Below are 14,162 nucleotides of genomic sequence, written 5' to 3'. Positions count from 1 at the left end.
CCCAGAAATCGGCCCGAACCAATATGCTCAATTAATATTTGACAAAGGAGGCAAGAACATGCAATGGAGCCAAGATAGTCTCTTCAATAAATGGTGTTGGGAAAATTGGACAGATATATGCAAGAAAATGAAACTAGACCACCAACTTACACCATACACAAAAATAAACTCAAAATGGATAAAGGACTTAAATATACGACAGGAAACCATAAAAATTCTAGAAGAATCCAAAGGCAACAAAATCTCAGACATATGCCGAAGCAATTTCTTCACTGATACAGCTCCTAGGGCACTTGAAACGAAAGAAAAAATGAACAAATGGGACTACATCAAAATAAAAAGCTTCTGCACAGCAAAAGAAACCATCAACAAAACAACGAGAAAACCCACTGTGTGGGAAAACATATTTGCCAATGTCATATCCGATAAGGGCCTAATCTCCAAAATTTATAGGGAACTCATACAACTTAACAAAAGGAAGATAAACAATCCAATCAAAAAATGGGCAAAGGACCTAAATAGACACCTTTCAAAAGAGGACATTCAGAAAGCCAAGAGACATATGAAAACATGCTCAAAGTCACTAATCATCCGAGAGATGCAAATCAAAACAACAATGAGGTACCATCTCACACCTGTCAGACTGGCTATCATCAACAAATCAACAAACGACAAGTGCTGGAGAGGATGTGGAAAAAAAGGAACACTTGTGCACTGCTAGTGGGAATGCAGACTGGTGCAGCCACTATGGAAGACAGTATGGAGTTTCCTTAAAAAACTGAAAATGGAACTCCCATTTGACCCTGTGATCCCACTTCTAGGAATATATCCCAAGAAACCAGAAACACCAATCAGAAAGGATATATGCACCCCTATGTTCATAGCAGCACAATTCACCATAGCTAAGATCTGGAAACAGCCTAAGTGCCCATCAGCAGATGAATGGATTAGAAAACTGTGGTACATCTACACGATGGAATACTATGCTGCTCTAAAAAGGAAGGAACTCTTACCATTTGCAACTTCATGGATGGAACTGGAGAGCATTATGCTAAGTGAAATAAGCCAGTCAATGAAGGAAAAATACCACATGATCTCACTCATTCATGGATAATAGAGACCATTATAAACTTATGAACAATAATAGATACAGAGGCAGAGCTACCTCAAGCAGATTGTCAAACTGCAGCGGGAAGGCCGGGGAGGGTTGGGGGGCAGGAGGTAGGGGGGTAAGAGATCAACTAAAGGACTTGTATGCATTCATATAAGCATAACCAATGGACATAAGACACTGGGGGATAGGGGAGGCTAGGGGACTGTCTAGGGCGGGGGGATAAAATGGACACATATGTAATACCCTTTGTAATACTTTAAGCAATAAATAAAAAAATAAATAAATGTTTCTGAACCTTTGTGAAAAATCCTAGTCTAATGGGGACTCACAAAAATAAAAAGTCGGAAAAGCCCTGCTGAAAGCAAGATTCCAGCAATCCTGCTTGTCTCGCACATGAGTCCCCTAATTACCGGGCAGTAAAAGGCCTTGTGAAATGGAACTCAGTCACAGAACTCCACGGAGCCCGGGTAAACTGATACAGTGCAGAGCTGGACGTGGACTGGGACATGAAAGAAAACAAAGGGACAAGTCTGACAGCCTGAGTACCATGTGAGGGCGGTCCCACCTATCTGCTGCTTTGCTGATTTTGGATTCTGCACCAGACGATGCTATAAATAAAGTCAGAAATAAATATTCCGTCAGCGCATCCCTTGTTCTTGCAGCCTGTGTGTGTTCAGCTGCAGAGCAGTCCTGGCCTCCCTTCAGCTCTCATTATCCTAATGGCTCTGCCATAAAAGTGGCAAAAAAGACTGCTCCTGTGACCCCACTTGTCTGTGCCCACATCACAGGAGCGGCCAATCTGTCTTATTCCATGTCTTGGCAGGAAAAGTTTAGAAGGAAATAACAAAGGGCCTGAGCACTGTCTTACCAAGCATGTCGTTGCCCACCATGGGGACATCACAGCATCTCCATCTTCCTCCTCACCCTCCTCCAACCGGTGCTAAGTGTCCCGCTGGGCCAATGTGTTAGCAGCCAAGAAAACCAAACAGCTGCTCTGGGAACCAAGACTAGCAATGGGACTCAGTAGAATTAAGAGAGAATTAATGAAAGGAAGTGACTCCTATTGACTGGTCACTATTTACTGAGAGCTAAAATGTTCCAAGCATGGTAGCGAGTAAACATGGTTGTGTTTGGACGCCATAAAATCTGCACGTGGGAACGTGAACCTGCAGCACGGGCTCTGGGTAACATAAGTAACTGTAGCCAGCGATGGCCACGAATCAGCACTGGCCTGCTCCTGTATCTCCGAGGTGCTTTAAAACTAAATGGATGTGTGCATCGCATTTCTGTGTGTTCACCAAATGAAGCGAGCCATTTTCAATGTTTGTTTTTAAAATGGTTCTCACAGAAATGCTTAGTGAGAGCCTGTGGATGGTGTGCTACCTGAGGGAGCCTGTACTCACCAGCTCAACAGAAAGATACAAACATCCCCCTCCGTAGGCTCATATCAAACGAGGACGAGGATGTGCACTGCATGTGTCAGATATCCTCTCCCAGAGCATCCACATGAGCATCACCCAGCACTGCCCCACACGGGGCCCGGGATCCCCTCCGTGAACCTCGGCCCCAGAGCTCCCGAAGCTCCCACAGTGGCTATTACCTGTGTCAGAGCTGCCTGGGCAGCACACACCTTTCCCGCACTGCTGAGTTTTCCTGCTGCATGGAAGCCAGTCCCACCCTCAGCACATCTGCAATAATGAGGATTTTCTGAAGTGTGTGTGTGTGTCAAGGCCGTCTGCAAAGATTCCTGCTTTCTCAGCTTTAGAACTTTCACTGTCACCCACATTTCTTCCTTATTACCGAGCCAGAGGCCTGTGTCTTTTTTTTCTTTTTGTATAATTCCATTTCTTCCTTTCAAAAAGCAAAAAAAAAAAAATCATATGGGACAAGGAAGACAAATGGTGCCGTTTTCTCATGGACACACACTAGATTAGTGTTTTCACAAGTCCTCTGTCTTAAACTCTGAACGTATGGCCTGTGTCCACTGGGAAAAGGGGCACAGATATGTACTGCTGGGCAGTGGCTGGGCTCTGGGCCAGAGGCACCTGTCTCTTGCCATGTGGGCCTCTCCATAGGGCAGCTCCCAAAAGGCAGTCAATTAATGGTCTTGTTTAATACAGCTGCCCCGCCGACCGAGACCAGTCAGGCTGCAAGTAAGAGAAACAATCTTCTATTTTACCTTTATTTTTGGTCTCCTTGTTATAGTGATTTCACCTTCACCTTAATACAAAACTATTTGACTTTTCATTTTTACCTAAGAAATGCAAGTACATGCATTAAAATTTTTATGTTAAAAAAAATCAATGAAATCTAAAGTTGGGGTGCAACAATTCAATGATAATGAATGCTATGTAATAAAGTTATTTGTATTTGGTATAGCCCTGGACAAAAAATGGTATTACAATAGATTCTTAAAAACTATAATAAATTGGATATGAAGTCATTTTAGAGTCAAATAAACATATGGCTGTGCCCTTTAAGACAAGCAACATTCTTTCTATAATAATAGGAATAGTTATCACATATCCGGATGTTTTTGTCAACAACCAAAATTTGGCCAAAGGCTGTGTGAGGGTCCCAAAAAGGAAAGAGGCAAACATGAGAAAGACCTACGTCGCTGATCCAGGGACAGCAGCTCAGGTGGGCAAAGGCAAAGTTAATGGACCAGAAGTCCCTGCAAACAGCCTGCCCTCAACAGATTCTAAATGGGCCAGGATGAAGGGAGTGAAGGAGAATGTGAAGCCATTGTGAACCAGGTCTTTTTTTTTGTGCAGAAACACACATGGTGGTCCGGAAAGATCATTTAAAAACCGTCTCCATTCAGTTTCAGCTACAGAGTCCTCAGCCAGCCACCAGAACTGCTTTTGATGGAGTCTAGCCATTTTCTTCACATCATGAGCTCTGCTCCCTGTTATGTCATAGTGTAGATGTATGGTCTGGGCAACACCCAGAACTTTCCTCCTGTGGGAATAGAACAGTCCTTTCCAGGGTCTAATGCAATTGTGACACTTCACTTCCGCTCTGTCACACAACTGCTTTGTGCAGTTTCACTTGGCCACTGCTGGATCCATGCATGATTCCCCAAATACCTAGACTGACTGGTTTGTATCAGACACATTGTTAAGTCCCAGAGCAAGCATGTCAAACTCGCGGCCCACAGTGAATATTTTTGTGGCCCAGCCAATATAATAGTATGTAAGAAACATTGAATAAAAATTTCATAACTTAATTTTTACAGTATCCCGTTACACATAATCCTATATAATAAAAGGCTAATATGCAAATCAACCGAACAGCAGAACAATCTGTTGCCATGACACACACTGACAACCAGGGGACAGATGCTCAACGCAGGAGCTGTCCCCTGGTGGTCAGTGCGCTCCCACAGGGGGAGTGCTGCTCAGGCAGAAGCCGGGCTCACGGCTGGCGTGTGCAGCAGTGGTGGCAGGAGCCTCTCCTGCCTCTGCAGCAGCGCTAAGGATGTCCCGACTGCCAGCCCCCAAGGGCTTCCAGACTGCGAGAGGGAGCAGGCTGGGCTGAGGGACCCCCGAGTGCACGAATTTCATGCACCAGGCCTCTAGTTATTAATAACGAACTACAAAGTTTACTAATGACTGATTACTATAATCATGTTGCATTAATTTCCCTTGTATGCCTTACAAGCAGGCGCACCATTTCTCTCCACTAATACTAGCAGTGAATATTTTAGCAGCCGTTTGCCATGTCATTAATCTTGGACTAACTTGTTTGGTGTGTGGAACAGGAAGTATTCCGCTTTCAGAGAACAAGAAAAATAGGTTTATTTGCATTACGCTTATTAATTTGTGCAGTTATTCAATGTCTGGTAAGTTAATGTTCAAGAAAAAATATTTTTATTAAAATGTTCCATTATTTTATGTTAACGATTACTCATTTATTTCAGCCCTTTGTATCCCGCATGTCTCTATCGAAATAAACCTATGTTTTTATGAAAATTGAAGCTTTTGTTTTTAGGCGGCCCACATGAACTTAAACCTTATTTGGCCCATGTTAGCCTTTGAGTTTGACATGCTTGTCCTAGAGCAAAGGAACGAGTAAGGCTGGCATGATCCAGGCTCTTAGGGAGATTACAGTTTCTGCTGTAACTTTCAGTGCCTTTGATACTGTGTCAAAGGAAAGATTAACAAATAGACCAGCTCTGCTCCAAGGTCTCAGAGAAGGTGAGCTAATGCAGTTGCTTTTACACTGCAACCTGGAATATGAGTGAAGTAGCCAGGTAGGGAGATGAAGCAGGAAGGAAGGGAAGTGCTATGTTGGGAGAACTAAATACTAGCATCACTGGAGTAAAAATAGCAAGGAAATGGGGCATTTAGGAGACTTAGTGACACCTCCATACAAAGGCAGAAGTGGTGAGGGAGAAAAAGGAGGCAAGAATGATGGACCTGGACACAAAGCAGGGCAACTTTCTGAGAGGGAGACATCAAGGAGATGTTTGGGTGGGAAAGATGCTGAGTCCAGCTTTAGGGACACTGAGCTGGAAGCACCTGGAAGACAGCCAAGTGGAGAGGAACAGAAAGTTGGGTTAAGGATGTGTAGGACTCCCTTAGCAGGGATGTATACAAACCTGGGGATCTTGGCACAGAGTGTAACTGGAGCCATGAGATGGATGAACTTGCCCAGGGAGAAGGTGTACAATGAAAGAGAACCTGAGAAACCCAACACTGAATTCACAGGCAGAGTATGTTGGTTAGAAGTCAAGGGAGGAAAGGACTCGAGTGCAGCAGCCCTGGAGGAGTGGGGCCTAGAATCAGCATTTTTAATAAGCTCCCCAGTGGTCCCACCAGTGGGCAGATCACCTTGGAGAAACACTCCAATTTGCATATAGCTTAGACTACCGTAGGTAGACTCTAAATTAATGCTTGTTGAACAAACTTGTTTTTTAATAACAATATATATTGGCAATCTCTCATCATTGCATATATTCTTTATTCTTTCATTCTTTTAATCACTGTGTAGTACTCCATCAAATGGATAAACCATAATTTAATCTAGCTACTGTTTATGGACATTCAACTTACTGCTTTTCCTTCTCCTTTTTTTCCTATTATAAACAATGTAACAATGAACATCTGCCTATTCTTCTATAAGTTTATCTTATTATTATTAGTGTAAGAGCTTTATATACAATCGATATTTAGCCCTTTGTCATACACAGTCACATTTTTCCTTAGCATTTTGTCTTTGAAGTTTATTTTGTTTTTTTAACTTCATGTTTTTGCCCCGTGTTAGTTTGGAGTGTTTTTTAACATTTATATAGCCAAATGTATTCATTTTTTCCTTTGTAACTTCTTGGGTTTGTGGATCTCTTAAAAAGGACAGCTGCCCCCTAACATGTCTGGGTCTTTAAAGGATCAAGCATTGTATACCCTGTCACTCCTTGGATCAATGGTACCTGTCACTTGGGTGGAAAGGTTACTTCTGTCCACGTGAGTGGCAACAGAGCAGGCTATCTGGTTATTCAGGGTTACCATGTGACAACAGCAGTAGTCAGCATCTGGGTTGTCATTGACCACAATACTTCAACAAGCCATTCACATATTTTTTATTTGATAATAACATAATAAACTACCCAGGGACATTACTCATGTTCCCCATAGATGAACATTTGCCTTTGAAACTAATACCTCGTTATTTCAGAGCTTAAGGGGACTAGAAAATGAGTATGGCAACCTTGAACAAGAGTAAATCCCATGATCCACTTCCAGAAGAACAAATTTTATGAATAATATTCACACTTTAGGGAAGTAATAACTGTTTACAAGATGCACTGCACTATACTGTAAAAATCTTATAAAATAATTACATGGAGTAAGTCATATAAGTACTTAAAAGACTTTATTATATGCTTATGTCTAACTGAAATCCACGTAAACAGTCACATTAAACACATTCTTTATGTATTATACTTGAAAATATAAAATACAAAACCAATTCCAGTATTTCTCATATTAAACCTTTTCTTTGATTGTTTTAGCTTTCTTTGACATCATAATAAAATGAAAAGGAGAAGTACACAAACAGAAAAGTCTTAGGTAATATTTTTAAACCCTTTACTTTACCTACTGTATTTAATATTTCCAAGATAATTCTGCCATACAGGATCAAATGCATCGCACTAAAAAATGTGCGCTCACCAGCCCTCTGCAAAGAGGGGGCTGCTGGCAGCACAGCTCTACAAAGTCCTCTAGGCCTCCTGTCTCTGAGGCCGCTCAGTCACAAGCTGCCTGAAGGTTACGGCGATTCACACAGGACTAGATGTTCGAAGAGAAAGTTACGACGGGGGATGGTCCTCCCCTCGGATGCTTCGGTACTTAGCCATATCTTCTGGAAAGACTTTAGAAAGCTCTTGAATCAACAGGCTTTTAAATTTCTAAGAAGAAAAATGTACACTGTCAAAACAGCTTTGTTTGTGACCAATCACCCAAGTTAAAGACTACCCCCACCCCTAGAGCCCTCTGAACGAACAGAATCTGCTTTGCCCTCACGCAAACCCATGTTCCAGTGCTGCCTGCTCATTGCCCACGGATGCCCACCGATGCAATACTTGGTGAACCAGCAGCAAAAAACACTTGCAACTATGTTACAGGTACATTAAGAACTACCTGAAAGAGAAATTCACCTTTCAAATACAACTTCTTCCCTCCTGCTTCAAAATGAAAGCAGGCCAACCTATAGGGAGCCAGCCACACAGGTTGAAATGATTTTTGCACACAGCACACGTAACAGGAATCTTCAAATAATACTTAATTAAGCAATTAATGATTTGAACCACATCACACACACTGTGTGCAAATAGCTCAATCAAAGCTTTCAGAGCACCTGGAAACCTGTCTACACCAAATGCCATGGTTTCCTGACCCTTATCGGCTTAACATTCGTTGTACGCCAGTCTTAAAGGCAGCAAAGTACCTACCAGCACCTCAAAATCTTTCTTATAAGCTACACTAAGAAGAAGCTGTATGGATATAAACAAAGATGTAATACACAAGTAAGAATACTCTCAAAGGAGACTGCACTCCAACAGGATAATAAACACGCACTGCGTAAAGGAAGGCCATGGAACGGCACAGTGACCTTCACAGGTCTCACACAGAATGAGGCCAAGCAACAACAGAGGCAAACTGAAGATAAATCACACAGTCCCCGTGCAGTACCACCAACAGGAAACCTCTGCATCACCCACAGAAGCGTGGTGGGACCTAGCAGAACACATCTGGACCACACCCTGTCCATATAGAGATTTCGGCTTGACGATGCAACTCACTCACACAGCAGTCCGAAGACTCACTACTGATTAACACTGTTCTATGCCCCAAGGGTGACACTGAGTTCAACAGCAACTCAGTCCCAAGCTGACAAAATAGAAATGAAGCCACACTAACAGTGACAGCAAAGCCACCTCCAGGCACGCTGCCTACCATCAGTACAGATACCCTGGGGGGACACTGGAAGCCCTGCGACCTCACCCGTGACGCCTGTCACTGTCATCCTGAGTGTCTCTCTGCTTGCTCCTCACACTGTCTGACCCTAAGAGGTCACAACAGAAACGGAAACAATGCGGCTGGGCCAGAATCAGGAATGGGGATGGAGAGGCAGAGGGCTCACTGTATGAGGCCAACAGAAACGGGAAACCAGAAAAGGGACGGCACCATCCAATTAGAGGAAAAACAAACCACACAGGCTCCAATTTGGGACCATATTTGAGTGAATTTAAGTAAGAAAAAACAACGTATTTCCTGCTGTAGATGCCTCATCACAGCAAAGGAACAGAGCAGGCTCTCTGTGGAGAACTCTGTGGCAGGGGATATGGTTTAAGTCTGGAGTCTGAAGCTAGAGACCAGCACCCATGAAGAAAAACAGAATGAGGATTCAAGACTCCTCCAAACCAAAGAACCACAATTACCGGAAAAGGCCCAACAGAAGGCATCACTGACATTTAACTTTGTTTACTACCTGGCATACAATTCAGAAATCTCAATTGTGTAATGTAATAAAACAGGTGATGTTTTACCAAGTATGGAAAAGAACGACAGTCGATTAGCCAAATTTGCTTTTTAAGGCTTTCTGTCCTGACGTTTTCTGTTTACAAGAGCCTTACCTTCATTGTATCAATCTTCCCTTTAACTTGTTCATTTTTCGCCAGAGCTCTTTCCAGGCACTCTTTGGTGTAGAGTTGTGGGTTTCGACCTTGATCTATGTATCTGGAAACAGGAAACATGTAATTAACACTCTCTTGGCTGATATCTATTCTCAGTTTTCTTATGGGAGAAAAAAAAATTAGTTGTCTATAACTTCACACGGTCTGTTCAGAAGAAATGGTGTCCGGGAACCAGGTACGTTAGGATTCCTTCATTTATACAAGGATAGATGATGTGCTCTCATATCACTTGTAATAACATGAACAACTCATAAAATCAAGTAATGATCACTTAATAACCTGGCAAGCTCCACAGCCACACCACTTCACACATGCAGCATCCATGCCTCCCAAAGGCTTCATAGCCACTACCATCTGATCCTCACAACCTGCGAGGGTAGGAAGCTCTTGATGAGAGAGAACTAAAAGTGGGCCAGGGCTTCAGGACCAGCAACATGGGGGAGCCAGGGAGAGCCCTCCAAGATACAGCCTACTCTCCAGGTCCCCGTCCCCTTGGGGATCCTCTATGGAGGGAGCTTGGGCTGCTGGAAGAAGAAGGGGGGAGAGCTGCAAGTGGATAGCCGGGCCCTGCTAACCCCAAGATTACTTTAAAAACTGTTCCACTCTTTCAGTTCCATTAAATAACCTCAGTAACTTGAATCTAACAGAGAGAGGGATTCTCTCCAATAACTTAACAGTATAAAACTGTTTCTTGAAATTTTCAACACTTGTCTCCAAAATGTATTCATTATCCCAAAGATTTCACTAAGCATACTGCCTAGACAAATATGTACATTTTATCAGCTGTACGCCACCTGCCTACTTCTGTACCCTGAAGACCTTTATATCACTCAATTAAATCGAGTTATTCATTACAAAGAAACAAAAATTACCACCACCACATTGCCAAGTCTGATTTATGTATTTTAATGCTTCAGTTAAAAAAAAAAAATCTCTTCAGATCAAAGGCACTGTTAAGTTTCTGTTAATGGCATAAAAACTGGACTCTAATCATGGCAGACAGCAAAAATTAACAAATCACAAGTTCTAGAAATTCCATTGTATTGCAATGTTTTTTGAAATGATGGAATGAAGGAAGCAGAATTATGGTTAACTCTAAACAAAATCCATCCATTTCCAGAGAAAAAAAACCTTACAGATTCAAGTGTCCTAAATAGACAACCATTCAACAGCAATATTATTCAGATTGGGCCCCACTTCTGCCAACACACCACCCTGTGAGGTCAGGAAGTGCTGGACAGAAGGGCCCAGACTTACATCTTTATCTTTGTTACAGACACAATGTGTCTGCCAAGTATGTGAAGGCCACCGTGAGCCTGGAAACTCCTTCTACTTCATGCAAAAATGACTAACAGTTTGCATCACTGCTTATTAGAGGCCAGAGGCCACCCATTCCCAATACCCCAAGTGAGTCTCCCCTGCCCCTCTGCCCACCGGCTGGGGCTGGGACTGGGGCTTAGCTGGCTGAGGCCCCACTCCCCCTGTCCTTTAGCAACCTCTCCCCATCATCTTGCTCTCATTTGTCCCTCTTTAATGACTCAAATAGTTACTGGCATCTGTCAATACACACATCCTGCACAGTCATGACCAGAAGAGCACTAATGAGGAAGGCAAAGTAGCCTCCACCTTCCCACACTTCACAAGCCGGCATCATCACCAAGAGTCCAGAGCTTAGCACATGCACATGACCTTCACCCACCTGAAGCCAGAGAACTCAGTGGGGCTGAGAAAACATGACACCATGGCCAAAAGGCAAGGACGGAGCCAAGCCTGTGAAAACTGCAGCCCGAGTGTCCTATCTTTGTGGACAGCTGCTGAGTCTCTAACTTCTGGGGATGTAAAATAACAACAGCTCTTCCTTTACTGTTCAAGGAAATTGGTGGTTTACATTTGCAGTTATACCACAAAAAGGGCTAGCATGCTTCTGTAGATCAGAGCCAGTTTCAGGAGGAAGAGGCTGTCAGGAAAACAGCACCGGCTGAGGAAGGACAAGTCCAGGATTTTACTCTTAACTCTGACACTGACTAGTAAATAGCCCACTGTAGTTACTTATCAGTTCCTTCACCAGTGAAATCAGGGGTGTGATAACCAAACCAGTGTGATAAAGCTTGGATTAAAAAAAGTAAGAAGTTTATTTCCTGGATGCATTCTCTGGGCCATGACTGTGGTAGGCACATATAAACTCCTGTAGAAAACTGTGAACAGCCTTCCCAAACTTACTTGGCCTAAGAAACTTTTTTTTCAACAGAGTGTGTGTGTGTGTGTGTGTGTGTGTGTGTGTGTGTGTGTGTATATCTCCACCTCCCAGAAGTAGCAGTCCCAGGGCAGTATCAGAGATACTAGACCAGATTACTTTTCAGGTTGTTTCTGGCTATAATTTTTTTAAAAATACAACCCACTTAAGACTTTCTACTTTTTTTTTTCTCTCTTTTTTTTTTTAAAGTTAAAAAGGAAAGTTATATGGCTGTCCTTCTAGCTAAGCAAAACTTTGAGGGTCTATGATGTTTTTCCTATTTCATACGCCTCTATTCACAAGTAACTCTTTTCCAACAATATTGAGATTTTTAATTTTTTATTTTTTTTTAAATATATTTTATTGGTTTTTGACAGAGAGGAAGGGAGAGGGATGGAGAGTTAGAAACATCAATGAGAGAGAAACATCGATCAGCTGGCTCCTACACAATCCCCACTGGGGATGTGCCCGTAACCAAGGTACATGCCCTTGACTGGAATCGAACCCGGAACCCTTGAGTCCAAAGGCCAATGCTCTATCCACTGAGCCAAACCGGTTAGGGCAATATTGAGATTTTTAAATTGCTAATACCATCAGAACAGGAAACTCCATGTGGGCAGGTGTATTTGCCTATTTTCTTCACTGGCATATCTCCAGGCACCTAGGCTGTGCCTACAACATAGCGACAGGCGACAGGCACTAAAACACCGGTGACTGAAGCAGTCATTACACTACAATTAAACAAGAATTATACTTGAATGAATATCAGAAATGGTACTTACTCAAAAACTTCTAAAGGTACAGTAATATCATGAAGCTGCTGTCTGCACTTATCAATATCCTGTAAGCCGGTCACAATAAAATTCCTGGGGGAAAAGGCAAAAATGGGGGCATTTGGTTAGCTCTCCATGACACCATGGGCACCACCCACAAAAGTGCTCCTTCCACATGCAGGGGTTACACGCAGCTCATAACTTTTTGGTTACCTACAGAATTCGAAGGAAGGATTTGGAATTACAGACTATCCTCAGATCTTTGTTGATTTGCTTCCTAAACTAGCAATTGCCAATACTGGGGGGCAGGAACCAATCCCCTAGAGAACCTAATGAAAAACATGAACCTTCTCTCAAAAACAATAACCGTGATGTGCATGCGATTTTGTGTGTGGGTTTCAGAGAACACATGGGGTAGTGGACTCCAGCTTAAGAACCCATCCTCCAGGTCTGGGGGTAGGAATGCCATCACTACCTGGTTGAATTTTAGTTCCCCTGGTGGGGAGCCCTCCTACGTCACTGTCACGGGGCTAGTCCCACAGCACTGGGCATGTAACACAGGGTTGCAATCATGTCTGTATGCCTATCCTCCCTGTAACGCTGGGAGCTCTTCTCCAGAGCATTCTCTTCGCGTGTTTGCCTCGGTCCATGCCAGGGCCTAACGCTACGGCCAGCACAACGCTGTTGCCAAAAAATATTACTTAATAAACGGTCTGCGGCCTTTCTCACGCCCCCACCCCCACCCCGCCTTCAATTCCTCCGCAGGCAGGCCTCTGCAGCAGGTGGTGTCAGAGCACTCCCAGCGAAGCCCGCCTCCCCTCTGGAGAGAGGCAGGCTCCGAATTCCCCAGAGTCCAGGAGGAAACCCTGGGAGTCACAAGTGCGCAGGGAGAGGCTGAGATAATGAAGCGTGGCTCCCTCGCATGTGGCCCCAGTACAGACACTGTATTGTCCGGCACGATAACGTCTCCGCCTGGGCCCTCCAGGTCCCAGCGAGGCCAAGCGGGGAGGAGGCGGGCGGGCAACCGGCGGCAGCTGCGGCCCGCCCTAGCGCACAGCCTGGAGCGGGGGGAGTCCGGGAGGGACCAGGCCCAGAGGAAGCAGGGAGAGAGGACGAGGCTCTCCGCCCGGCCCTCGCTCTCCGCCCCCCGCTCCCGGCTCTCGGGTCCCGGTTCCCCATCCCTGAACCCCCATTCCGGCTCCCCGAGCGGACGCCGCCCGGCCGGCCCCGGGAAACGCCGGCGGACTCGGGCCGCCACTTACAGTTTCTGGTTGAGCCCGGCCTGGCTGCTGGGCTGGAAGTCGCTGACGATGATGCCGAGCTGCCGGATGTTCTCCACGAACTTCTCCAGATGCTCCTCCAGGTGGTCGAACTTCTCCGCCATGGCCCCACGGTCCGCCACAACACCACTCTCGTCGTCCGGCTCCGCCGCTTCCTGCTTCCGCCCGAGCCCACCGCCACTTCCGTTTCCTCTAGGGGCGGGAGGAGGGGGCTGGATCTGGATCCCGGAGCGCCTTGGGGGCGGGAGGGGCGGGCTTTATCTAGGCCCCGCCCCAGAAGCCCTAAGCGGCACCGGTGAGCGGACAACCAGGTGTCAGTCATCAGGACTCCCCAGCGTGCTGCAAGGGCCACAAAGGGTCTGTAGTGAGGAGCACAAGACCCCGCTCTACTTCCACTGGCCCTGAACAAGTTCCCTTGTCTCTGAGCCTCTGTTCACGTCAGGAAATCAGGAAAATGAGACCTGACAGTTACCTGAGGTTATTTTGAAAGTTTGGAAGATATGGAAAAGTTTCTAGGAAACTACCAAAAATTAACTTAAGAAATGCTAGGAAGTCAGAATAGACC

General features: G+C 44.7%; 1 protein-coding gene across 5 annotated transcripts in view; it reads right to left on the bottom strand.

Annotated features, from left to right (window-relative positions):
- The window catches only part of MED10 (mediator complex subunit 10), a 94,176-nt gene extending 80,387 nt beyond the window's left edge, over positions 1–13,789 (bottom strand). For 2 of the 5 annotated variants that reach the window (XM_036308977.1, XM_036308976.1), the window contains exons 1-3: positions 13,580–13,788; positions 12,327–12,410; positions 9,252–9,354 (exon numbers count right to left, since the gene is read on the bottom strand). In XM_036308977.1, the coding sequence (XP_036164870.1) occupies positions 9,252–9,354; positions 12,327–12,410; positions 13,580–13,701 (309 nt within the window). In that variant the 5' untranslated portion in view covers positions 13,702–13,788. Of the gene's footprint in view, positions 1–6,679; positions 7,524–9,251; positions 9,355–12,326; positions 12,411–13,579 lie in introns of those variants that run through there. The other 3 variants (XM_036308973.1, XM_036308975.1, XM_036308978.1) reach the window with 3 other exon arrangements.
- Positions 13,790–14,162: the final 373 nt, after the last annotated feature.

The sequence above is a fragment of the Myotis myotis genome, unplaced genomic scaffold, assembly GCF_014108235.1.
Source record: "Myotis myotis isolate mMyoMyo1 unplaced genomic scaffold, mMyoMyo1.p scaffold_m19_p_5, whole genome shotgun sequence".
Classification (NCBI taxonomy): domain Eukaryota; kingdom Metazoa; phylum Chordata; class Mammalia; order Chiroptera; family Vespertilionidae; genus Myotis; species Myotis myotis.
The sequence above is the reverse complement of the archived record's forward strand: the minus strand, read 5'-3'. Positions and strand labels throughout refer to the sequence as shown.